Raw genomic sequence first — 24,838 nt, forward strand, 5'->3', positions numbered from 1 at the left:
TTCTTCTGCAAAGGAGAGACACAATGGCAACAATGTTACTACTTTTAATGATGTTTATAACAAAGTTACAGTAAGAGATTTTTCATATACATTTGTAAGTAAAAAAAAAAACGTAATCCCCCAAATACAGCAGACAAACAGGTCGACAAGATGGGACATAGCTAAACGACCACGGTCTCCCTACGTTGTTCCCGTGACAACAGTGTGGCGTGATAGTAGTTGATATAGCAGTAGTAAGCTAGTATACTGTTGAGTGGGTGTGTTCATCATCTATGTAGTCTGCCAAGTAGTGACATCACACCTTGCATTGCCACAACCATGGGTGTCACCACCTAGTGTTAGTGTGACAACTGCTACCTCACTAAACGAGACAGGAGGAAGTAGGGACCAGATTTGGAGTGGTGTACTGTAATCCGTTATGTTATCAGAAAAAATCTTGTAATCAGATTATACTTTTGAAAAACTAGATGAGTACTTCTTGGTTTACAAAAATGTTACATTGACACCTTTCTGTTTTATCAATTACATTAAATTAGGCATTGAAAAGCATTTACGTTTATTTCCCCTGAGCGAGTCTGACCACAAGTCAGAGACCACTATGACACAAATGTGTTTGGATCATTTTTGTCAACTTCTAATGCCTCTTAAGGGGAAAGTAATCTAAAAGTAATCAGATTGTTACTGAGTAATCTAAGTTAACTGTTTACAATTTCAGATAACTAGTAGCGGATTACATTTAGAAAGTAACCTACCCAACTGTGTGGGTGTTAGAAAAAGATATGCAGGACTACACGTTTTCTTTTTTTTGTTAAAAAAAAGTATTAAATCACAATACACAGGCAGTGAATCCTAAAACATACAAAAATACCTTACATTTGACCATCTACCAACAGTAAGATCATTCTGCATTGACATCCATACTGAATGAGAAAAAAAACAATTAAGCTCTTTTCAAAACACATTTTCTGCTTGAAGATATCTTCCCTGAAATGTACCATAATATACATTGCGCTTTGGATGCCAGTGCTTGGTTCTGTATCGGTCTACTACAGTATAAATCCGCTGTAGGGACGGGAGTAGAAAGGGAAGCGTGAAGAGAGTGGGAAAGACCGTCAGAGGTCGGGATTCAATCCGGTCCTAGGTTATAAAGGTATTACGTATTTTAAAGGCAATGTTCCCTGCTTTTGCAGAGGTCCCATTCACGATAAATGCTGCATATGTTCAGCTCAATCAGAAAGTGCCTTTAAAAGCCACAACGCCTATAACCCTGCGATCGATTGAATCCCAGCCAGAGTATTCTTTGGTATTTGTGTAGATGAAACATTTACTTTGGAATACAGCTGGAGGAAAATATCTGCCCTCTACTTGACGTAGCAACAAAACAAGCAGATGTTAAGGGGTGGGCAATCATTTAGACTCACATCGGGATTTCAAAATTCAGCGGAGGGCCGCACTTTTTTGGGGGCCGATTTGTTCGGGCAAAAGCAATTTGTGTGCCAGAAAAAGGGCAGTTATTTTAAAACGTAAAAGGTCCATTATAATTTAAAGTTGTAAACGTTAAGTTTCCTGGAGTGTTTTTTTCCTCTGGCCGTATGTTGCCGACCCCTGCATTACTTGGCGTACAAATAAAACTAAGACAATGTGTAAGAGATGTGATGACTAACTGCACAACATTCAGGTAAAGCGACTACAAAGGACAGCAGCACCACTGATCTAAGTGTGTGTGTGTGGTAGAGCGTTATGTCTTTGGTTTCTTTTGAGATGCTGCCTCCTGGTGTTGAATAGGTCCAACAGTCCCAGATGAACCCAGCACTAGACAGCCTGCCCCCCCCCCCCCCCAAGACTGGAACCATCAGTTAGGATGTCAGTAAAGTTTTAAAAACAGGTTTTCTAACCTGCATTAACAAGCAGTAGTAGTCTGCAGATACCATATATCCCATCCATTAAGGCCACAAAATAAAACATTTTCTCCCTTGTGATGTAAACATAAAGGCATGAAAAGTACACATTGTGAAAACTTCTGGCTTTACATGTTTTTGATAAAACATCACACAACACAAAAGTAAAAAACAGAACGCAGTACATTTCCTTAGTTACAAGAGGGCCATAATGGAAACAAGCATTTGGACTTTGTGTTTATATCCTCAGTTTGGTATGTGTATCTGTTGCCAGGTCAAACAAAAAAAATCATGGATTTTAAAAGTTGTCAAATCAAATCATTAAACTGCAAGTCAACAGGCCAGAAACAGATCAGTCCACACCCTGTGGTTTACTTTGGTCCAGAGTCACACTTAAACATTTCTATCCTACAGAGGATGTTAAAGATAATGCACTACATTCAATTACAAGAACCTACTAGTTCAGATAGAAAACAGGAATATTTCATGTATATATATATTACTTGCATGTGAATATCGAGCGCTAGACGTAAAGTAAAAATGGCCCTCGGATACATATTTCAAAAACTTCTCAATATAGCAGAGCAAACCCACAACAAAAAGACTCAAGCAGAGATACAACTACATTTCCCATAAGGCTTTGCAGGAAACCCCCAGAACAAACACACACCACCAAGAAAAGAAGATCTACCCATCAAACCAGCTACAAAATGAGAACGCTAATGCTTTGGTATGTAGGATCAGACAAGAATAAAGTACCATTTGGGTGAATACATGACATAATAATAGCAGTAGTACTGGACACTGCAGTTACAGTGCATGTGGAGTCAGCTCATGTTGTGTATCAAGATATGATTCTCTGCTGTCGTCACCATTTCAAACGTACAGCAAAGCAACAAAAAGACAGGTCAACATATCTACATTCTTAGAATTTATGGTTTCAGTTTTGCTTGACTATATTGTTTTCTTGCTGCTGAGGTATTTCAATATATTATGTTGAGTCAGTACTGAATGCAGTACCCGGGGCTCTAGTGGCAGCATATTTGGTTTTACGAGAAAGAATAAGCTCAGAGAAGGCCAGACCTGGACAATCTCCTTTAACTTGTACATGCAGTGACTCACTGGGAAATGGCTGTCCTGAGAATTACTTCAAGATCATTACTCTTGTAAATACCTTCTTGAACTCATGTAATCCAAGGCAGATTCAGTATGGGCCATGCAACCCCACTATACTACTGACACCTTACCCTACCTTCTCCAGACACTCTTTTTGGTATGCTGCCTGTCTTCTATAGACCTCGGCATAAGGGAGGAGAATATCAGAGAGAAACATCTTTGTTAGTCTTTGGAAAGTCCCCTTCAAAATATTGCATTAATCTCTCCCGCTCTGGAGAGGTCCATTAGATAAATCCCTACGCTACATTACGCTAGGGTGATGATAATAGTGTACTAGACTTAGCTCTATAATATTTTTTGGTTGGATAAAAGGTTGGATAAAGGACATTCCAAGTTCTCTTGAAGTCCACTGTTTGTAACTCTTCCCAGAGACTGCAGTAAAGCTCTTCCATAGCAAGCCTGCACCCAGGCTCTCTCACGGCCTAGTGATTCTTTTTAAAGAGTTGGAACTATGTTGAAAAACATGTTAAAGCAACAAAACTTTTAATAAAAGTTTTGAAAAATGTACAAACGGCAAATATCAGAGCACACAACTAACCGCACAAAGAACATTTTAGGTCACATGGGAAAACAAGCAGAGAAATCTAATCTTTAGTTGTAAATCTGATGTCAACGGTCCAGGCCTGTACAACACGCCCTCAGGTAAAACTTAAAATTAGAGAACCTAACACACAGATCATCATGAGATCTCTCTAGAAGTTAAACCAAGTCAGTTTCATTCAATACTCAGCAAAATAAAATCAAACGCACATTTTTGGTTTTAGAAGCAGTTCTGAGGAAAAAGAGATTCTATTGCCAAATCTCAATCAATCTTTGAAAGGACCGTTAGGCCCCCTTGTGGCAGAGATAGGGAGGAAAACATCTTAAGAATATTTTTCCAACAACAACTTTTTGGTGGTAGCAAAAAGAACAAAGATTAAATAACGACCAATGAAGAGGAAGAAATGGGGAGCGACCCGCCCCGCGAGTTCATTCATTGGGCCTTAGAGGCTCTGACGATGGTGTTGACTGGTGTAGTTGCCGTGGTGATGGTGTTGGTGCCAGCGGTGAGTTGCAGGCTGAGGGCACTGGCAGGGATAAAGCTGACAGGGTTACTACCCAATAAGGACAGGCTCTGGGGGTTCAGGAAGAGTGGCGTGTTCACCATGCTAGGGGCGGAGCCAGACATGCTGGTGTTGGCAAATAGCAGGTTCCCATTCCCGTCCAGGGTGGTGATGGGGAAGGACCCGCTGGAGGCCAGAGCTGTGAGGAAGGAGGAAAAGGGAAGGTTAGACTAGCATAGTGACTGGGGATCATTTCTCCCTGATAAGACAAGAGAAAGCAAGGGTTCCACATCCCTTCTTGTAACCAAAACAACCCTATCAGAGCTCTAGTGACTTTTAAACAAGCCAGAAAAGACACATTAAATGCATATTTAAGTATGTATATAAAGGTGCATAGTAGCAGGGTGTACTTGCCACTCAACACACCTTGGATGGTGGCTAGTGCTCCTCCAAAACCTGCAGTAGTTAGGTTCAGTAAGGCCCCCCTGGAGGAGCAATGAGTCACTTATGTGATAATGGACAGCACATCTTTTTCACTTAGATACCGAGTGGAAACAGCACTTTGTGTCTGTGTGAGCCTCACCCTGTGTTGAACTGCGACGAGGGCATGAGACCCGGGCTGATTCCCGCCGCTGCAGCCGCCATTGCAGCCAGACCCCCGCCGTTGCTGTAGAGCATTTGCCCCGCCTGCGTCATGGTAACGGCTGGCTGTGACATGGTTGTCACGGAGGAGGAGGGTGTGAGGGACATAGAGGGGACTGTAGGGGTGCTGGAGATGACGGATGCTGTGTTGCCGGTGGCTGGCACCAGGGTCCTGTCTAGAACACAGGATGGTCAACATTACACCGTATAAATAATATACTATCAACATCAAATAAATAGCTACAGGACAAAAGACAAGTCTGCATCACCTTCAACGATGAGGGAAAAAAACTATCAATAGTTAGTCTGGATATTATTTTTGACGGCATATCGTATCGTTTTGATAATATATTTTTTGCGCTAGTTTGCTGTACCACCACTATTTTTCCTTCATAGCTTCAAATCAAATTTAGTTTGTCACATACACGTGTTTAATAGATGTTGTGAAATGCTTGTTCTCCATCTTCTATTTAAATAGGAAGCCAATTTGTTTTCAGCACTTAACGCAATACATATGCTATCGGCACCTAAGTATGGTGATAATATGGTATCGTGAGGTCCCTGGCAATTCCCACGATCTTAGTCTGGATAAACTAATGCGGAACTGCTACTACCCATCAGTGTTGGGGTTAGTTACTTGAAAAAGTAATATTACTCATTACATTTAACAAAAGTAACGGTTTATATTACTTTGCGTTACTTTCATGAAAAATATCTCAAAAGCTCAGTTTGACTGTGGGAGAGAGGAAGGCGAGCAGCTCGCTCTACTTACTACCTCGGCTTTGATCACTAGTTTCTCCTTTCATCCGTGGCGCTGCCTTCCTGTGTCAGTCTACAAGTGCTGCACTATACAGTATATGGGCTGCTTAATTAGCCATATATAATGTAAGCCAAACATCAGCTATCAGTTGTGGTTATAGCCTGCACGTATATGGACCCATAGAGATGCAGAGGACACACTTCCACTAGACGGTGAAGCCCTCTTTGGGCTTTGCCAAAACAGAAACTATCAATGAAAGATCAGACGAGTACACCCAAGACTAGAAAAATACACACGTACCTGTGAGGCTGAAGCTGGTGACAGGCAGAGAGGGGGTGACAGTCACAGTGGTCTGGGGTACAGTGTTCACCAGGCTGGCAGTAGTAGGGGACGAGAAGATGGACTTCTGGAAAGCTGAGCTGCTGGGAGGGTTGATCCTCTTCTCCTTCTGCCGGCGGTTACAGAACCACACCCGGATCACCTCCTTCTCCATGTTCAGCTGGTCTGCTATCAGGGAGATCTCGTCTGACGACGGCTTCTGGTTTTGCTGCAAGGGGACAAAGAGCACCAGATTCAGTGAGGGAAAGTAGACACCTAGTGCTGGCTGTGGTCTGTAGACACCCCGACTACAGTCAAACATCCCTTATTTGGGTCGAGCTCTTCTAAAAGGCATCTAAATCTCGTCTGAACAGGTACAATCCTCTTTGTTAGAACCAGGTCTTACCTGGAGGAAGCTCTTCTCCAGGGCCACACGGATGTTGGTGTCGATGCTGGTCCTCTTCTTGCGGCGCCGGCTATTGAGGTCAGACGCCAGGCTGGGTGACCCGTGACCAGAGCCCAGGGGACTGAGGCTGGGGCTGGACTCTGAGCTCACATTCTCTGCAGCCAGGGGGACAAGGAGAGTGGGTCAGAAAACACAGAGGGAGAAAAACTCACAGATACACTACCCAAATATAAAAATGTACACAATGACAGCATTTTAAAAAATGTAAATAACACACACACCTCCCTTATGAGGACCTACCTGCGTCGTTGAGCCACTTCTCCAGCAGCGGTTTCAGCTTACACATGTTCTTGAAGCTCAGGTTGAGTGCTTCAAAGCGGGAGATGGTGGTCTGGCTGAAGTCATTACCATACAGCTTCCCCATGGCCAGCCCCACGTCACCCTGGAGGGAGAAGAGAGGGGGCAGGGAAAGTAAGACTGACATCAACCAGGTTGGTAGTATATAGGGTGAGTTCCCTTCCTTAAAAACGTAGTTTGAAGCACTGAGTATTTAGGAAAAAAAGCTCAAGTACAATATAAATGCAATCCCTGGAACTCTTTCATATCTTGTTTCTATGGCAAAATAATGGAGGGAAGAAAATCAGTTTTGGATTAAATAATTTATCACAAACACAAAAAATAAAATTGAATCTATTATGAGCGTATTACAGCGGAAACCAGTCCAGAGTCCCTGGGCCATACCTGTGTAAAGCCCAGTCTGATCCTCCTCTGTTTGAAGGCCTTGGAGAAAATCTCCAGCTCCTCCAGATCATTGGCATCCTCCAGAGTGGGCGTGCCCAGACCCTTAGGGGGCGGGGTCTGGCTGTGGATGAGGAGCTGGCCAGGGGTGGCAGTTACGGTCCGCGTGGGAGCGGCCGGCTGTGTGCGATAGGAGAGAAAGATAGAGGGAGGAAGATTAGAGAGATGTGCATGGTCTGTGTTCCTGTCCTGAAACAACCCACAGCCACTAACAATTAGGCTATTGTGAAAAAGTGTGTTTCCCCTGACCTGTGGGGCAATTGTGATAGTTGGAGTCTGTAGGAGGTTGGCTTGGCTCTGAGGTAGTTGAGTGAGAAGATTTTGGGCTTGCAAAAGATCTGTCAAATGAGAGATGGTTTAGTGAAAGGTCCTGAAACATGAAACTACTTCAGGTGCTGGTGTATAGCTTACTATGATACTGAAACATACTGGGCTGTCCCTGTGGAGTCTGGGAGATGAAGAACTGAGGCTGTAGCTGGGTGGCCATGGAATGACCTGGCTGGACCAACACAAACTGCTGCAGGCCCTGCTGCTGGAGCTGAGAGAGAGAGAGAGAGAGAGAGAGAGAGAGAGAGAGAGAGAGAGAGAGGAGCCTGTGTTAGACAAGTATGAGTCACTGTGTGTGAGTGAGTATATAACACTACAGTAGATCTCTTACAGGAGTGATGTGTATAGGCTGGGACAGTGGTAGTTGGGTGGTGATGGGGGTGGCTGCGGAGGCAGAGATGGCGGCCCCCGTGGTGCTGCTGTTCTGGGCCTGGCTGGCGGAGTGCTGCTGAACGGCTGCTGCAAGGAGCTGGGCCTGAGCCTGCTGGAGAAACAGCTGCTGCTGCGCTGGAGACAAGGTCAACTACACAAACAAACACAAACAGGGAGAGAGACAAGAGAAGAGATTGAAGGAGAGAGTGTGTGTGTGAGTAAGAGAGATAAAAGGGGGCATGTACGTGTGTATCAGAGATTTAATCTGTGGCTTAAACCCTACTACTTTTAAATTATAAAAAGCCAGTGCGACCTATGGGGATATGACTGCAGAGAGAAGGTGGGAGTATTATAATCAAAGACTGGTTATGAGGCACATGTAAATTGGCATACATTTGCATATCCACCCCCACCTGTTTCTAAGCGACAGTTGGAGTGGGCTAATTAGCATGCAGCAGACAGCGCGCTGGTTTTTTGTTTCAGCGAGAGGAGGCATGCCAGGCAGCAGGCTGCTGTACTTCCATTTTAACGGCTAGTTCCAAGCTGGCGCCAGGGTAGCGGGCTAAAGGTGTCACCATGGCAACACTGGACGCAATGAATGGACCCCTTGAGTAGCCATGGGGACGGGATCTTATCCGTCTTGCCTTGGTGTTAGCATCACGTTGGCTATGGAGCTAACTGACTGATGGCGTGTAGAGTATTAGAGACTAAAAGTATGCAAATTAGCATTTCTGGCTTTTGTTAAAAAATAAGAAGAAGAATATGAGTAATGCGTGGGAGTGTGTGTGTGTTACCTGTTGCAGCAGAGCCTGTGACTGTGCGTTGGTGAGGGACATGACCGTCTGCTTCTGAGAGTCCCGGCCATTGGTCAGCACGCCTAGAGACGGGAGGTCAGTCAGAACAACACAGTCAAAATCCTCCAACATACATCTTTACATTGGACCAAATATACAGACTCAAAGTTGTTACTACTCTGTTACCACAGTACAGCACCGAGGACAACACCATCGAACCTCAAGTCAGTTCAGGACTACATTTTCTGTGATGGAAATTAAACAGGCCATAATATATAAAGACGGCCAAGCTCATTCCAAGAAACACATATTCCATGACATACTAAAGGCTCTAGCTGTAGTCAAAGAAAGGCTGTAGAGACTCACCTTTGACCATGTCCCCGTTCTCCATGGTGCTTTTACTGGACACTGACAGGTTGATTATCGCGTCTGAAACAGAGAGGAAAATAGAAGCTTGTAAACCAGACGGCTCGGAAACAGCACATGACAATTCAATTTATGCCTTCAGAAAACAAAAGAAAATGGCAAATTCAAAGGATCAACAAGTGTAGAATTCCACAAACCATCACAGGTGTTCTGGAATACTCTATTGTCATGACACGCGGTCCAATACCCATACTACTAGCATACCAATTGAATAGCACTGTATCCAAACCCAAAACATTGCTTCATTCAAGTGGTATGTGGTATGTTAGTGTGGATATTGGAACAGATCTCTCACACTGCTCTGCTCACCGGCTATTGCAGAGTCCACAGTCTGTGGCATCACCGGCGTGCCATCCAGGCCAGCTGGCACTGACCCCGCTCAGTTGGGCCCACTGACCAGGAGCAATCAGAACCCAGAAGACTGGCACAGCCAGGTGTGTTAAACAGGACACAACAGGAGGAGATCCGTCTAGTGTTCTCTCTCGCTCACTGTAACAACTAGCTGCTCGGCACACCGCCTCTCTCACTGTAACAACTAGCTGCTCGGCACACCGCCTCTCTCACTGTAACAACTAGCTGCTCAGCACACCGCCTCTCTCACTGTAACAACTAGCTGCTCAGCACACCGCCTCTCTCACTGTAACAACTAGCTGCTCAGCACACCGCCTCTCTCACTGTAACAACTAGCTGCTCAGCACACCGCCTATCTCACTGTAACAACTAGCTGCTCAGCACACCGCCTCTCTCACTGTAACAACTAGCTGCTCGGCACACCGCCTCTCTCACTGTAACAACTAGCTGCTCGGCACACCGCCTCTCTCACTGAAACAAATCAACAAGAGTGTGGCAAAACAGTATTCCTGTCTTTTTCTCCTCATTTTCTCTCTCGCTCTCTCCCTCCCTGTGGAATGGAACAGAAACAAAGAGTGCAGCTGGCAGCGTAGCGCCCATAACGAAGCAGCGTAATCAGTATTCAGCTGATTAGAGCCGTATGCAAATTCAGCCCCCCGTTTCTCATTAAGCCAAGGCGTGTGCTTTGAAGTTGCGGAGAGCAATTCATTTCACACAGAGCTCCGAAAGCTTTCTGCATAATTCAAAAAATCTCTATAAATATTTATTAGCTAATTTGCATATTAATTGGATAGCTTTTAAGGAGTACGTGGCATGTGCCAAATAAGTTCACTCTTGTGCGCACTCTCTCCCTCGCAACTCTTATAATTTGAGGGCGAGGGGGATAAATTACTTCCAAGCTGTAGGCCCCACTTTGCCATTTGAAAGCAAACTGATAGTAAACTTTGTTTCCAAATCCAAGACATGAAGGCGTGAGTGAGTGTAGGACTACGCAAACCCTTATCATGGCCTTCTCTTCAATGGCAAATCTCCAAAACAAAACATATGACATTGAATTTGTATACGAGACTGATGGCTGTAGGCCTACACTGAAAATGTTTGAGCTTCAGCAGACAGTTGTGGATAAGAGCCTTGAGTTCCATAAACCTAATTGGCACACAATGCATTATGCAAATCATTCAATTAATAGAATTTCAGATTAGCAATGAATTATGCTTTCATGTTATTGAAAGCCCAAATGCATAATGCAAAGTAGATAAGGGAGAGAGAGCGCACAGGAGAGAGGGGGCAGAGAGAGGAGATGGCAGAGAAAATGAAAATTCAGCGTATTCAAATAACAGACATCCAAAATATGCAAAACATCGATCATATTCTGTCAAATTGGAGCTGAAAAATACTGCATAAGATTCCTCCTGACCATTGGAGGCCTTGACCGCAGGGCTTTACGACACTGTAACATTCTATCAGAAGTCGTTTACCTTCAGGTAGACGACTACAGGACTAGACGGTAGTAAAAGGAAAAATGTGAAAGGAATAGGCTAAGTCAAAAATGTGATTGTTTTCAAAGAGACTAACTGATGGATAGCCTATGTGAGGAGTAGTTACATGAGATCCACAGAAGACCTTGTTCTTCCATCAACCTCTAGTACTACTAGTACACCGTGGGGTGGCTAAGGAGGGGTCTCTTTACCCAACTGTGTCACATTTACTCTTCAGAAAACATAGGCTGAGCTAGTACAACTATAAAAGTTATTCCACTGGCATGCCTAGCGGGGAAGACACAAACAATGACAAACTTGGCCATTTCAATTTCAGTCTGCTTTCACTAGCAAACAGAACAAACCAGTTGGGAACAGTAGCCCTCTTTGCACAAAAAGTATTCAACCTGATAGCTAGTCTGTGACCTTGGCCTGGAACAGGTACTTACTTGCCTGTAACCAGAGTTACAAACGTGGTGGCAAACTCCACTCCAAGCTGTTTAACATTTTATCAAAAAGTTTTCATTCAAATGTCGAAGAGAAGTTAGGAGAACTACGCAATAAAGATGTCAACGTTTCCATGGATTTTTTTGGTTTTCGTCGGTGCGATCTCATTGATACAGTACCCATAACGTTGACTGTGTTCATTGCTACAGTCAAGTTACTGTAGCCAGCTAGTAATGAAAATAAGTGATCTCCTCCTAGCGGTAACCCCCCCACTGCATTGCAAATAATAGATTTACTATTATTAGATTTACTGCAATTGTTGTATCAAATCCTCGCTAGATTCTTTCAAATTAATTCTAAACATACTTCTGAGATAAATGAATATGCAAAATGTAGCTAGCTGCTAGTTAGCTAGTGTTACTTCGTGCTATTTGCTAGCTAGTGTCCATGCAAGCGAAGCTAGCTCGTTAACTATTGCCTTTTTTTCTGTAGCTATGTTCCATTACAATTTTTATTAAAGGAGTTAAATAGCTAGAGCAAACAACTCAACAGCGTTGCCGATTACAGATAAAATATGTTAAATCGCTGTGACTTTTGGCTATGAATATGGAACGCGCACCACACAAAGGAGGGAATGTCTTCTCCTCGAACGACAACAACAATCCTGGTCAGCTTTTTTCCTCCTACACGCGCCGGGTAAGATTGTAAACTAGAGCAACCATATGGTGCTGGTCTTTTCGTTTATTTGTCACGGAGTCAGACCTAATAAAATATAATCTGCAAATGAATATGTAAAATGTAGTAATGATTACCTGGTCCTGAACTTTCATATTGGCTCATTACTCCTCCGTCAGCCATATTGAATATTTAAAACAAATGCATTCAGTCAACTATAGAAGCCCTCCCACCCAGGTCGTCACTATTTGACCACGCTAGAACCGACGGAAGTAGGCCTACAGCGCTTCAAAAACCTCAAACACGATTTTAAACACTTAGACCCGACTAACCACATAATCCTACAATTAGTTTTAGAACAGATATCGTCTGTTCTAGCTCAGTTCTGCATATACTTTTAAAAAAACTTTTGCCCGTCTAGCATGTTCATCTAGTCACTAGCCTAACACTCACCTGGCATCAATTGAGACAATAACACCACTACAAATAAACCATGGCAGAGAGTAGTAATGACATGTTTTTCTTTCGCAAAGTGGAATAGTAGCATTGACTATGTTATTTGCGCGCGTGTATGTCTTCTGGCTTGAACTGTGCGAGTGCATACAGTACATGCCCATACTTGTAGGGCTAGACATACGCTCAATAGGATATTGACTGCCGTGTCAAAGTGTAGTCTTCTATCCATAATATAACAAGTAGATAGTATGTATGGGGTAAAATATTGTGATAAAAAGCACCCAGTTCAGTAGAGATGAATATGTTGAGTTCCCCTTACAATGTTAAGTGCTATGCGATTTGATTATCATACTTCCTTTTATTCTGTCTTCTATTCTTCTAACTCTGTCTCATGTTTTCGTTAAAGATGTGATCAACTAGAATCCAGGTCAGTGTCCTTAGGCATGAGGAATGAGATAAAAAATAAAATAAAACAACCAGATAATTGCTTTAACATTTATTGCAATTATAAATGCTTTGAAATGGATCGCGTTTGTGCTCCAAAAATTGTACAGCATAAATATTTTGTCTTGAACAGTAATCTAGTTTAGATTGTTTTGTAGGTTAGTTGTTGCATTTTACAATCAATGCAACAAACAGCAGACGTGTGTTACTCTACTTGCACTGCACAAGCAATGCAGTTAGGCTGAGGCAATATTTAAATATTCATATTTTGCGTCCATTTGATTATAAAATTGACTATGAGAAATAAACTCGTTTGAGTTTAGAAAGCAAAGTGCACATTTTCCCTTTTCCATTATAATAAAGCTTAGATATTTGATTTAGATGAGTATTTACATGTCAGAATGATCTATAACAACTACCTATATAATTATAAAGGTCACCCCACTTCTGAAAATAAAAAGACCACAAGCGATGTTCTAAGAAAGGCGGCTTGTGTAGCAAGTGTGCAATTTTAATTTATTAGCTGAAGAAACATATTAACATTGGATTGAGTTTCTTTCCTACTGTAAGTGTGACACTGTCTTTGATTGGTTAAGAGTCACTGCTTCTGTAACCATTTGACTTGGATTCTTGTTGTGCCCTCCAAGCTGCAACGATGTCATCGTCCTGCATTTCTGCCTCAGCCCGAGCCCGAGACCTCTGCCTAAGATCGCTGAGGAATCTGTCGACATCTTCTTCCTCTTCCTTTTCTTCCTTCCTTTCTATCCTCCCCTCCGTCTCCCCTCCACTCTCATATTGTGAGTGATGAGTAAACTTCCTCTTCGATGTATAACTCTCCTCATCTTCCTCCTCTTCCTCAGTGGCTGTGTAGGATCTTCTAGTCCTGTAGCTGCTGGAATCCACGCTGTTGGAAGAGAATTTGCCAAGTACACGTGACTCTGTGTCTGCCTGGAATCTGGAGCGATATCTGGATGCGACTTCATACTCCTCCTCTTCGTCTTCCTCCTCAGACGAGTCCCTCTGACCCCCGAAGTTATACACGGAGGCAGATGGCCCTGGATCAGTCTCGTCTTCTGCACTATAGGACGCTGGTTTCCTTGAAGGAGGCATGACGTTGGTTAGCCAATCATCAACACTGGTGTTCTTTTCTTTCTCCAGAGCGGTGGAGAGATTTAGGCAGCCCGAAAGGCCATAGCTTCGCGTAGGTGCTTTCTTTTTCTCTGGTGCAGGTGGGAGAGACGTCTTTATCTTTCCTGTTAAATAGTCATCCTCCTTCTCTTCCTCCTCTTCGCCCTCGTCCTTGGGCTTCTTCTTCTTGTAGAGTGTGCTGCGCTTGTTATCTTCGACAATCTTCTTCACCCCGTAGCAGGCCATCTTGTTCCTCATCTCCGACTGCATCTGCTTGTCCATGGAGTCCAGCTTCTGTAGGTTGACCTGGTCCGCAAAAAGGCTGTAGAGGGGCACGCTGGTGGTGGTGATCTTGCTCCTGCGGGAGCCCAGACCGGAGATGCTGGAGAGATTACTGGTAGAAGAAGCAGCACTTCTACCAGAGAGCACAGACTCGGCCCTGCCAGCACTGACACCGTGATGAGCCAGCGAGCTCGAATAGGACGCTCCACTCAGCATAGAAGCCTTGTCATCGTCCAAGCCACGTCTTGCTGGCCCTAACACACTAGATGTCCCACCGAAACTTAGCACCGATCCAGCCTGGGACGGGGGGAGGCTCATCTCACGCTCCTTCTGGATGAGGGTCTCGGACACCACATTGGCGATCCAGTTCTGAATGCTGGACAGGTCGACCATGGGCTCCCCACCAGGTCCCTGCATTGTGGGCACAGGGATCATGGGGACTTGGGGAATGCCCTGTGGAATTCCTGAGCCCATAGAGGCCTGAGATCTGGTGCTGCGGGCTTGGGATACAGAAGACCTGCCACTCAGCATGGACATGTTGTCATCATTGGCAACACGTCCGGCTTGTGAGCCGTCAGGCTGGGCGAAGAAGGCAGAGAGCGGCAGGGTGCTTCCGCTCATGGAGCTCTCCGTCTCCCAGCCACACATGGACTGACTCTCCTCCAGTGTCTTCCGCGAGCGCTCCAGGAGCTCCTCCCGCCTCTGTCTCCTCTTGGCTGTGGCCGAGTCCTCGCCACGGCTCATCTCCACAATGTCATCTTTTGTTGCCTTGTTGTCCTCTCCAAGCCGCTTTGCCTGTTTCATCTTCCAGGTCTGGTAGGCTGTCAGGTTGACGTCCTCCAGTGCCGGAGTGTGGGCCTCAGCATCGCCATCTCCCTGCTCCCCACTGCCCCATACACCCCCGGCTCTTTTCTCCCCATCCCTCCCTTCATCATTCTTATTCCAGCCAAACTGGATCCTCTTCACCCTCCAGCGCTCCAGGGGAGTTAGGTTCTCCTTGTTCCTCTTGCAGAAGTTGTACATGGAGCTGGTGTCAGAGAGCACGCTCTCCACGTCGTCCTTGATTGTCTGCTTCTTATTTTGTATCCCCTCCATCGCCGTGCTCTCACTGTTGTTGTCGTCGTCCTTCTTGCGGTAGCGCGCTGCCGCCTGCTCCTCGATCTCCTTCAGACGCTGCTTCCACAGGTCAGAGTAGCTGCTGCAACTGGCCGTGGACACTGACTCTGAGGGGGAGTGCCGCGGGCGCCGCTTCAGGCGCTCTTTCATGGCCTGGACGTCCTCACTGGTCACGCTCTCCAGGTCTTCTGTTGCCCCAGGACCCTGCATGCCCCCCAGGAGAGACTCCTCGTCCCCAGCCTCGCTCATCAGCTGTTGCTCCCACCACTCTTCGCTCTGGTACTTCTCATTCCTCCTCTGCCACTCGCGGATCATGCTCATGCCATCTTCATCCCCATCCTCTGCATCCTCCCCACCGTCGCCAGCGTCTTTTCCAGGCAGGGCCAGGCCCTCTGTTGTCTCTGCCCGTTCCAGGCCCATCCGCAGCCCTCCAAAAACACCGTCCCTGAGGGCGGCGGCTGCCGCAGACGAGGCCACGCTACTCATCACGCTTTGGCTGTCCTCCTCCTCCTCCATCATGATGGAGTGGGCCTTCACGCCCATCATGCTCTCTTCGTCGTCAAACAGGTGGGCGCGAGTGTGGGCGTCGATGACGGAGCATTGGCTGAGGGTGTCGTCATCATCGTCATCACGCTCCTCTAGTAGCGTCTCGTTAAGCTGACGCAGCTGTTTTAGGAAGCCCTCGTTGGGGTTGATGGGTCGCTTCTTCCTCAGAGTGGTCAGTGCCTCCATGATGGTCATGTGTTGGAAAATCATGAGGTAGGCAGCCACCAGCACAGCGGAGCGGCTCTCGCCCATCATAGAGGACACCAGGACCTTACCTGCAGGAGAAGAAGACAAAAACACACTTCCCATTGGTTACACTTGACATAAGAAATAACTATTTTTCAGTGTTTACATGTAGTTAATTAAAGATACATTTGCAACGTAAGGGATAAGCAAATGACAATACTGATTTCATGAATCTGAAAGTATCAGGTACCAGTTTGATGATAACAGCTGTAGCTGTAGGAGGCTAATACATTTTATGTGCAGGTAGAGCCAGCATGACGTCTGCTCTGCAAGGACACTCTATAACCAGCAGAGGGCTGTATTCCCTTCCAGTTGTGACTGTATCACTCCTAAACACTGTACCCCCCCCCCCCAGGTATAAACTCTGACATCATAACCCATGATATGATAACCCCCAAGGTGCCAGGTTTGAAATGTGATACGTTGCCTACTCCCTCCCTGTAGCGGAAAGGACCGCGAGGCCCCGCAGACCCAAACCTATGACATGAATACTAGTTACTCCTGCCTGACATTTAACCTGATTCTTAACAAATAAGTGTTTATTTAACTCAAGCGGTCAGTGGATCTAATCTATTTGGGGTTTAATTAGAGTTGGGGGGGGGGGGGGGGGGTTGAAAAGCTTTAGAAGATGATTCACCTGCCTAAACAGAGTCCAGATATAGCTAGGCTATCCCTGTCCATTGGCTCTGAGTGACCTCCCTAAAATAAGACTGACGGCCACCCCTGGTTATGATGAGTAATTAGGAGTAGTCTATAGATTAGTCTAGAATCTAGATGGAACTCCAAGTAGTCTCTGGATTGGTCTAGAGATTGAATTCCAAGCCTCATCATCACTGAGTCCAGTTAAGCCAAAGCAAACAATACAGAGATTGGTTCTACTATGTCCAGGTTAGCCCAGACTCAAGGTCCATGGAAATGGGAGAAAAACACGAGATCACACAAGAAGACGTTATGAACGTCGTATCCATTAAATATCCTGGTAATAGCTCTCCCTCGCTGTCTGGTAGGATAGGTGGAAGTTTCACCATATTACTTTCATCAATCAAATCCAGGTAGATCTACAAATGCATAGGCTGTAGGGTCTGAGGTGACCCACCACATTGAGAATTGGGCCTTGATCCACCAATAAGAACACACAAAAGAACACTGACTCACCCTTGTGTGTCAACAGGGCCTCATCCAGGAACTCAGCGCAGGTTCTGAAGTGAGGGGAGATGTCAGACTCTGCAAAGTCATCTACCTCGATACCCATGTAGCCGATGTTCATGCCAGCGTAGAAGGCCTCCCCTGTGTAGACCCCGGTACCGTGGGCAGCGTTCAGGATGTGGGTGATACCCATGCGCTTCAGACGAGCTTTATTGACAGCCACAGATCTGCAAAACAGAGGAAGGAACAAGCAACGCTGTTGTTGTTGTGGTCATAGAGTCACGGTTATGAAATGGCTGGTAAGGACATGGAGTATCCATGACAAGTACACTGACCCGAAATAGACTCGTTTACAAAGTATTATAAACTGGGTGGTTCGAGGGATGAATGCTGACTGGCTGACTGGCTGACAGCCGTGGTATATCAGATCGTATAACACGGGTACGACAAAACATGTCTTTTTACTGCTCTAATTACGTTGATAACCAGTTTATAATAGCAATAAGGCACCTCTGGGATTTGTAGTATATAGCCAATATACCACGGCTAAGGGCTGTATCCAGGCACTCTGCGTTGTGTTGTGCATAAGAACAGCCCCTAACCATGGTATATTGACCATATACCACACCCACTCGGGCCTTGTTGCTTAATTATACCATAGGAGGTGAACAGCTATCTATCTGTCATTCTATTGACACTCAGTGAAGTTGTCTATGGTGAAAGTGAGGTGGGGGTAAATCTGTCTGGAATGATGTTCCATGAGCTATGCATATAACGCTGTATTTTGAAGGGCGGAGCATGTGTGTGTGTGTGTGTGTGTGTGTGCTTGTGTGTGATGCGTGTATGGGGATATGTAATGCATACAGTAACTTCCACAGCACAGTGAGTGACTCACTTCTCAGCGATGAATATGTTGTTCCACACCTCGTCCACGGGGTTGTTGGGGGCCTCCAGGCGGTCCTGTACCATGGCCCGCTGGATGTCCATCACACAGGGGGTGTTATAGGGGCTGCGGTCATCGATCATGTCCTTCACCCGGTTGTAGAGGTCCTCCACCATCAGCTGTTCCGCTGTCTCCAACATGCTGTCTGGGGTACTCTCTGTCCTGATACCCCGTTTTGGGAGCTCTGAGGAAAGGAAAGAGCAGACTATTCAGATACACACACACACACACACACACACACACACACACACACACCCTACTGCCTAATCCACAATATTACATAATTCATTGCATCTAAACGTGTAAGTAGGCTACAGACAGTGGCTAGATTGAAGGAAATAACTTTGTGCTGCAAAACTCCCCACCCTCTGTGTCAGTCTTTACAAACCATACCAGGAGTATGTCACATTTGCAGACAGCATCCGTTAAGGATAGACAGCTGCTGCAGGGACACACTGTTAGAAAGCAAAGTAACCTATTCAAAGTTAGTTAGGAGCATAATTGTGGTGTGTTGGCGAACGCATTACCCCAATCAGACAGTCTAGCTATGGATAATGGCTTGGACGTCCCTAGCTGGATATTGCCATAATGAACACATTGTATTCTCAGGTAAGAGACAGAGGTGATTACTCTAATGCTACAGTATAATCAAATCAAACTTTATTTGTCACATGCACCAAATACAACAAGTGTAGACTTTACCATGAAATGCTTACTTACAAGCCCTTAAAACCTCATAAGGATCCGCCCCTTTTTTAAAAACATTTTTGTCTAAAATGACATAACCAAATCTAAATGCCTGTAGCTGAGGCCCTGAAGCAAGGATAGGGCTATTCTTGATATCATTTGAAAGGAAACACTTTGAAGTTTGTGGAAATGTGAAAGGAGTGTAGGAGAATATAACACATTAGATCTGGTAATGCAAGAGAAAGGCAATAATGTATTATTCCAGCACAGGTTCCATTTAGATTTTGGCCACTAGATGACAGCAGTGTATGTGCAAAGTTTTAGACTGATCCAATGAACCATTGAATTTCTGTTCAAAATGTTGAATGAAAACTGCCCAAATGTGCCTAATTTGTTTATTAATAACTTTTCAAGTTCAAAACTGTGCACTCTACTCAAACAATAGCATGGTATTCTTTCACTGTAATTGCTACTGTAAATTGGACAGTGCAGTTAGATTAACAAGAATTTAAGCTCTCTGCCAATATCAGATATGTCTATGTCCTGAGAAACTTTCTTGCTACTTACAACCTCATGCTAATCGCATTAGCCTATGTTAGCTCAAACGTCCCATGTGGGACCCACTGATCCAAAAGTGCAGTTCAAGAAGAGTTAAGAAAATATTTTCCAAATAAACTAAAGTAAAAATGTTTTTTAAAGTAACACAATAAAATAACAATAACGAGGCTATATACAGGGGGTACCGAGTCAGTGTGCAGGGGTACAGGTTAGTTGACGTAATTTGTACATGTAGGTAGGGGTGAAGTGACTATGCATAGATAATAAACAGCGAGTAGCAGCAGTGTACAAAACAAATGGAGGGGGGGGGGGGGGGTCAATGTAATAGTCCTGTGGCCATTTGATTAATTGTTCAGCAGTCTTATGGCTTGGTGGTAGAAGCTATTAAGACTTGGTGCTCCGGTACTGCTTGCCGTGCTGCTAGTCTATGACTTGGGTGACTGGAGTCTGACAATTGTATGGGCTTTCCTCTGACACCGCCTATTGGATAATAGAGCATTGATTATTTAACTGCTTTTTAAGCTAAATTGGCCATTCGGGGACAAACCACAGCTTTATCTCTATGGGACAAATACAATATGTATGTGGAGCCAGGCACACGCAATGTGCTTGGCACCAGTACAGTATTTTTTTTAACTAGGCAAGTCAGTTAAGAGCAAATTCTTATTTACAATGACAGCCTACCAGGGAACAGGGGGTTATTTTTACCTTGTCAGCTCTGGGATTTGATCCAGCAACCTTTCGGTTACTGGCCCAACACTCTAACCACTAGGCTGCCCCAAGCTGATCTGTATAAGGTGAACCTGCAAACAGGACTAGTGGTGGCTGTTTTTCCCCGGCTTTCTTTGTGGTTCCACCCTTCAACTTTCTTTAACCTATCGAGAGCTTGGGACTATAAGGTTCTATCTGTATTTTAGTCAACATGTAGTTATTGAAACAGCCTTGTTCTGTTCAATGTTCTCTACCTATACAGTAGTCTAAATACCTACATTCATGTTAAGTTCAAAAGAATACAAGATAAAAGTAGTTCAAACTACTCATTCAAACCAATGAGGGTTCAGAACTTCAAAGCCAATTATCTCAGAATCATCTTTTTCTAGATAGAACCTTATAGTCACAAGCACTCACTTTGTCGACAGCCATGCTTCTCTAGGTGAACAGCATTTATAAAATTGTATTCTGCCAATATGAAAGCTTTCATTTAGATGTTTTAAATCATAATGTTCAGATCCACTCACAAGGCAAAAAAACAGCATGTGAGTTATGTGTGGTTGGTGGAATGAATCTGTGTCTCACCCTCGTTGATGATTTGTTTGGCAGCTATAGCTGAGGACAGGTGAATGGGCTCCATATAGATGCTCTCGGCATCCGACCCTGATATCACGGAGAATCTGGACTCAGAGATCACGGAGAAACTGCAAAAGTATAGAGACATAGTCATAATCATATGAATATAATTACTAAGCAAACCGGGGGGGGGTGTGATTGATTTAGCCTGACATGCAGGGTGGGTGGAGTTGGCACTTTTGGGACATTTAAACAGCTTGGAAAATTCCAGAAAATTATGTCATGGCTTTAGATGCTTCTGACAGGCTAACTGACATCATTTGAGTCATTGGGAGGTGTACCTGTGGATATATTTCAAGGCCTACCTTCAAACTCAGTGCCTCTTCACTTGACATCATGGGAAAATCAAAAGGAATCAGCCAAGACCTCAGAAATAAATTGTAGACCTCCACATGTCTCGTTCACCCTTGAGAGCAATTTCCAAACGCCTGAAGGTACCACATTCATCTGTACAAACAATAGTACGCAAGTATAAACACCATTGGACCACACAGCCGCCATACCGCTCAGGAAGGAGACGCGTTCTGTCTCCTAGAGATGAACGTACTTTGGTGCGAAAAGTGCAAATCAATCCCAGAACAACAGCAAAGGACCCTGTGAAGATGCTGGAGGAAACAGGTACATAAATATCTATATCCACAGTAAAACGAGTCCTATATAGACAAAACCTGAAAGGCCGCTCAACAAGGAAGAAACCACCTGCCAAAACCATCATAAAAAAGACAGACTATGGTTTGCAACTGCACATGGGGACAAAGATCATACTTTTTGGAGAAATGTCCTCTGGTCTGATGAAACAAAAATAGAACTGTTTGGCTATAATGACCATCGTTATGTTTGGAAGAAAAAGGGGGACGCTTGCAAGCCGAAGAACACCATCCCAACCGTGAAGCATGGGGGTGGCAGCATCATGTTGTGGAGGTGCTTTGCTGCAGGAGGGCCTGGCGCACTTCCCAAAATAGATGGCATCATGAGGAAGGAAATTTATGTGGATATATTGAAGCAACATCTCAAGACATCAGTCAGGACGTTAAAGCTTGGTCGCAAATGGGTCTTCCTGTAAGGGGCGTGTGACTGGCTGCAGGGAAGTCAGGCGCAGGAGAGCAGAACTGGGTAATAACCGGAGCAGTTTAATAAGCAAAACCAATGGTACCCAGAACAAGTAAAGTACCCAGTATGGTTCTCAATCAGGGACAGCTGTCTATCTTTGTCTCTGATTGGGAACCATACTTAGGTACCCTTTTTCCCACCTGTGTTTGTGGGAAGTTAACTTTGTTAATGGCACACAGCCTGAAGCTTCACGGTTTGTTTTGTATTGTTTATTGTTTTGTTTGGCGTCATTTCGAATAAAAGAGAAAATGTACGCTCACCACGCTGCACCTTGGTCCAGTTCCTTCAACAGCCGTGACAGCCCTGGGTGGGTCATTTCCCATTACAGAACTACAAGAACAGTGGGTCTCCATGTATGCTTACCTGCTGGGGGAGGGACAGCGGAGATAGTGGGACTGAATAGATTTGACCTTAGTCGCCTCCTTTTCTCTCTCTCCATCAGGCACCGTCTGATCGCCCTCGCTCGGTGACGCCATGGCAACGCAATCCTTCCTTTCTTGTCTTCAAGGATGTGGGAAACAGAAATTCCTCTGATTCACAGAGGAAATTCATTGGTGAAACAAGCTCAGATTAGAATTCAAGGAATGTACTAATGGACAAAACACAAACTATTGCAGACACAAATACACACAGAATATGGTTGATAGTTACTGTGTTTTCACTGGATTCCCAAACACAATTATGTGTTATGAAAGCAGACATTACTCTTTCAAAAAAAATCTAGTTCTTGATCCTGGAAAGATGTTCCAGGAAACCTGAATGTCTCTGTCATTACTATAACATTAAGGAAACCTGAATGTCTCTGTCATTACCATAACATTAAAGCCTGAATGTCTCTATCATTACCATAACCCTAACCCTAACCTGAATGTCTCTGTCATTACCATAACATTAAGTGCTAACCTGAATGTCTCTATCATTACCATAACATTAAGTGCTAACCTGAATGTCTCTATCATTACCATAACATTAAGTGCTAACCTGAATGTCTCTGTCATTACCATAACATTAAGTGCTAACCTGAATGTCTCTATCATTACCATAACCCTAACCCTAACCTGAATGTCTCTATCATTACCATAACATTAAGTGCTAACCTGAATGTCTCTGTCATTACCATAACATTAAGTGCTAACCTGAATGTCTCTGTCATTACCATAACCCTAACCCTAACCTGAATGTCTCTATCATTACCATAACCCTAACCCTAACCTGAATGTCTCTATCATTACCATAACCCTAACCCTAACCTGAATGTCTCTATCATTACCATAACCCTAACCCTAACCTGAATGTCTCTGTCATTACCATAACCCTAACCCTAACCTGAATGTCTCTGTCATTACCATAACCCTAACCCTAACCTGAATGTCTCTGTCATTACCATAACCCTAACCCTAACCTGAATGTCTCTGTCATTACCATAACCCTAACCCTAACCTTGCCTCATAAGAAGTGCATCATTCTAACAGATTGCTATTTCTTCACAGCCACATAAACATCTAAAACACACAGCCTCCATTTGTGGATCATGACAGACTAGAGAGATGAAAAGGGCTGTATCAACTGTTCATCACATAAACCCAATAAATATGATGAGGTACGTATGCTTCATCACTCTTAACCCTACTGATAGTCAACAGGCAGTCACTTACTGTCACATCTGAAAAACTGCAATCATCTGAGATTATACTGAAAGCATGAATATGTGTATGTGTTTTGTGTGTGTGTGTGTATGTCAGCCTGAGTATTTATTTTTAGCAACAAGGACAGCTGCACAGAGCCTTCAGGCCCAGTGGTGTGACAGAGCAGTGAAAAGAGGGTGAAGATACCACAGTTCTGTCCCGTAACCACCCCTCCCCCCACAAAGGTGAACCTAACCTCAGACGTTGTCTCTTACCTGAGCTGGTTATAGCTGTGGTCCGCCTTTCACTGTTGGGACGTTGGGACTGTGGGATTGTAGGGGGCCGAGAGAGAGACCTAAACCAAACTTATAAGAGAGTCCCCAACCCTATCTGCCACCCCCTCCCCCACCCTTACCCCTTTGTGGACACTCCCCCTGACACCTTACACCCCTGTGACATCACCACAGCTTCTCTCAGAGGAACATTATTAATCCTGTGAGCCTGGGGTCCAGCCAAGTCCAGATACAAAGGTGCAGCAATTGGTTAAACACACACAAATATCTGTTTATTTAGATGGACAATGGATGCACTTCTGATTCGTCTTATAAATCTGTTATTATGTGTGTGTGTGTGTGTGTGTGTGTGTGTGTGTGTGTGTGTGTGTGTGTGTGTGTGTGTGTGTGTGTGTTTGATTGTCATTCTATTTAGGGGGTCTGCAGTCTGTGTTATCTCCAGCTGACAATGTGTCTGGCTCTAAATATATATATATATAGAGAGAATGCAGGCTAGTCACTGGGTCGGGCTCTTACACCTACCTAAGGACACACAGAGACACACACTGAGACACACACATAGACACACACACACACACTGAGACACACCAGGACACGCACACACACACACACACACACACACAGAGATACACACAGAAACACACACACACAGAGACACTAACACACACCAAGACACACACACATACAGTACCAGTCAAAGGTTTGGACACACCTACTCATTCAAGGGTTTTTCTTTATTTTTACTATTGTAGAATGATAGTGAAGAAATCAAAACTATGAAATAACACATTTGGAATCATGTCGTATCCAAAAAAAGTGTTAAAAGAATCAAAATATATTCTATATTTGAGATTCTTCAAAGTAGCCACCCTTTGCCTTGATGACAACTTTGCACATTCTTGGCATTCTCTCAACCAGCTTCACCTGGAATGATTTTCCAACAGTCTTAAATTTTTTTTTATATACTTTGTTTTTATTGTAGGAACACAACGGAAGTACA

The 24,838-nt window shown here is 44.4% G+C and overlaps 2 protein-coding genes across 10 annotated transcripts; both read right to left on the reverse strand.

The window, feature by feature from the left end:
• Window positions 1–28: 28 nt before the first annotated feature.
• LOC110495512 (POU domain, class 2, transcription factor 1) lies at window positions 29–12,503 on the reverse strand. Of its 8 annotated transcripts, none has more exons than XM_036951331.2 (13): window positions 12,049–12,503; window positions 8,901–8,963; window positions 8,535–8,617; window positions 7,700–7,891; window positions 7,471–7,579; window positions 7,291–7,379; window positions 6,985–7,161; window positions 6,544–6,685; window positions 6,244–6,398; window positions 5,820–6,066; window positions 4,701–4,935; window positions 4,544–4,602; window positions 29–4,316 (listed from the first exon to the last, which is right to left on the reverse strand). In XM_036951331.2, the coding sequence occupies exons 1-13, from the start codon at window positions 12,092–12,094 to the stop codon at window positions 4,048–4,050; spliced, it is 1,866 nt and encodes a 621-aa protein (XP_036807226.1). In that variant the 5' UTR covers window positions 12,095–12,503; the 3' UTR covers window positions 29–4,047. The 8 variants fall into 8 exon arrangements, with proteins under 8 accessions (XP_036807226.1, XP_036807225.1, XP_036807223.1 ...); XM_036951330.2 differs by having other exon boundaries at window positions 4,532–4,602; XM_036951328.2 differs by having other exon boundaries at window positions 7,453–7,579.
• Window positions 12,504–12,848: 345 nt separating this feature from the next.
• Window positions 12,849–24,038, reverse strand: LOC110519411 (serine/threonine/tyrosine-interacting-like protein 2). Of its 2 annotated transcripts, none has more exons than XM_036951307.2 (6): window positions 23,821–24,038; window positions 22,284–22,450; window positions 20,760–20,878; window positions 18,171–18,402; window positions 17,285–17,502; window positions 12,849–16,158 (listed from the first exon to the last, which is right to left on the reverse strand). In XM_036951307.2, exons 2-6 carry the CDS (start codon window positions 22,394–22,396, stop codon window positions 13,403–13,405), a joined length of 3,438 nt encoding a protein of 1,145 aa, XP_036807202.1. In that variant the 5' UTR covers window positions 22,397–22,450; window positions 23,821–24,038; the 3' UTR covers window positions 12,849–13,402. The 2 variants fall into 2 exon arrangements, with proteins under 2 accessions (XP_036807202.1, XP_036807203.1); XM_036951308.2 differs by having other exon boundaries at window positions 22,284–22,421; window positions 23,821–23,981.
• Window positions 24,039–24,838: the final 800 nt, after the last annotated feature.

This window comes from Oncorhynchus mykiss, chromosome 18 (genome assembly GCF_057628025.1).
Source record: "Oncorhynchus mykiss isolate SJ-2025 chromosome 18, ASM5762802v1, whole genome shotgun sequence".
In the NCBI taxonomy this organism is placed as follows: Eukaryota; Metazoa; Chordata; class Actinopteri; order Salmoniformes; family Salmonidae; genus Oncorhynchus; species Oncorhynchus mykiss.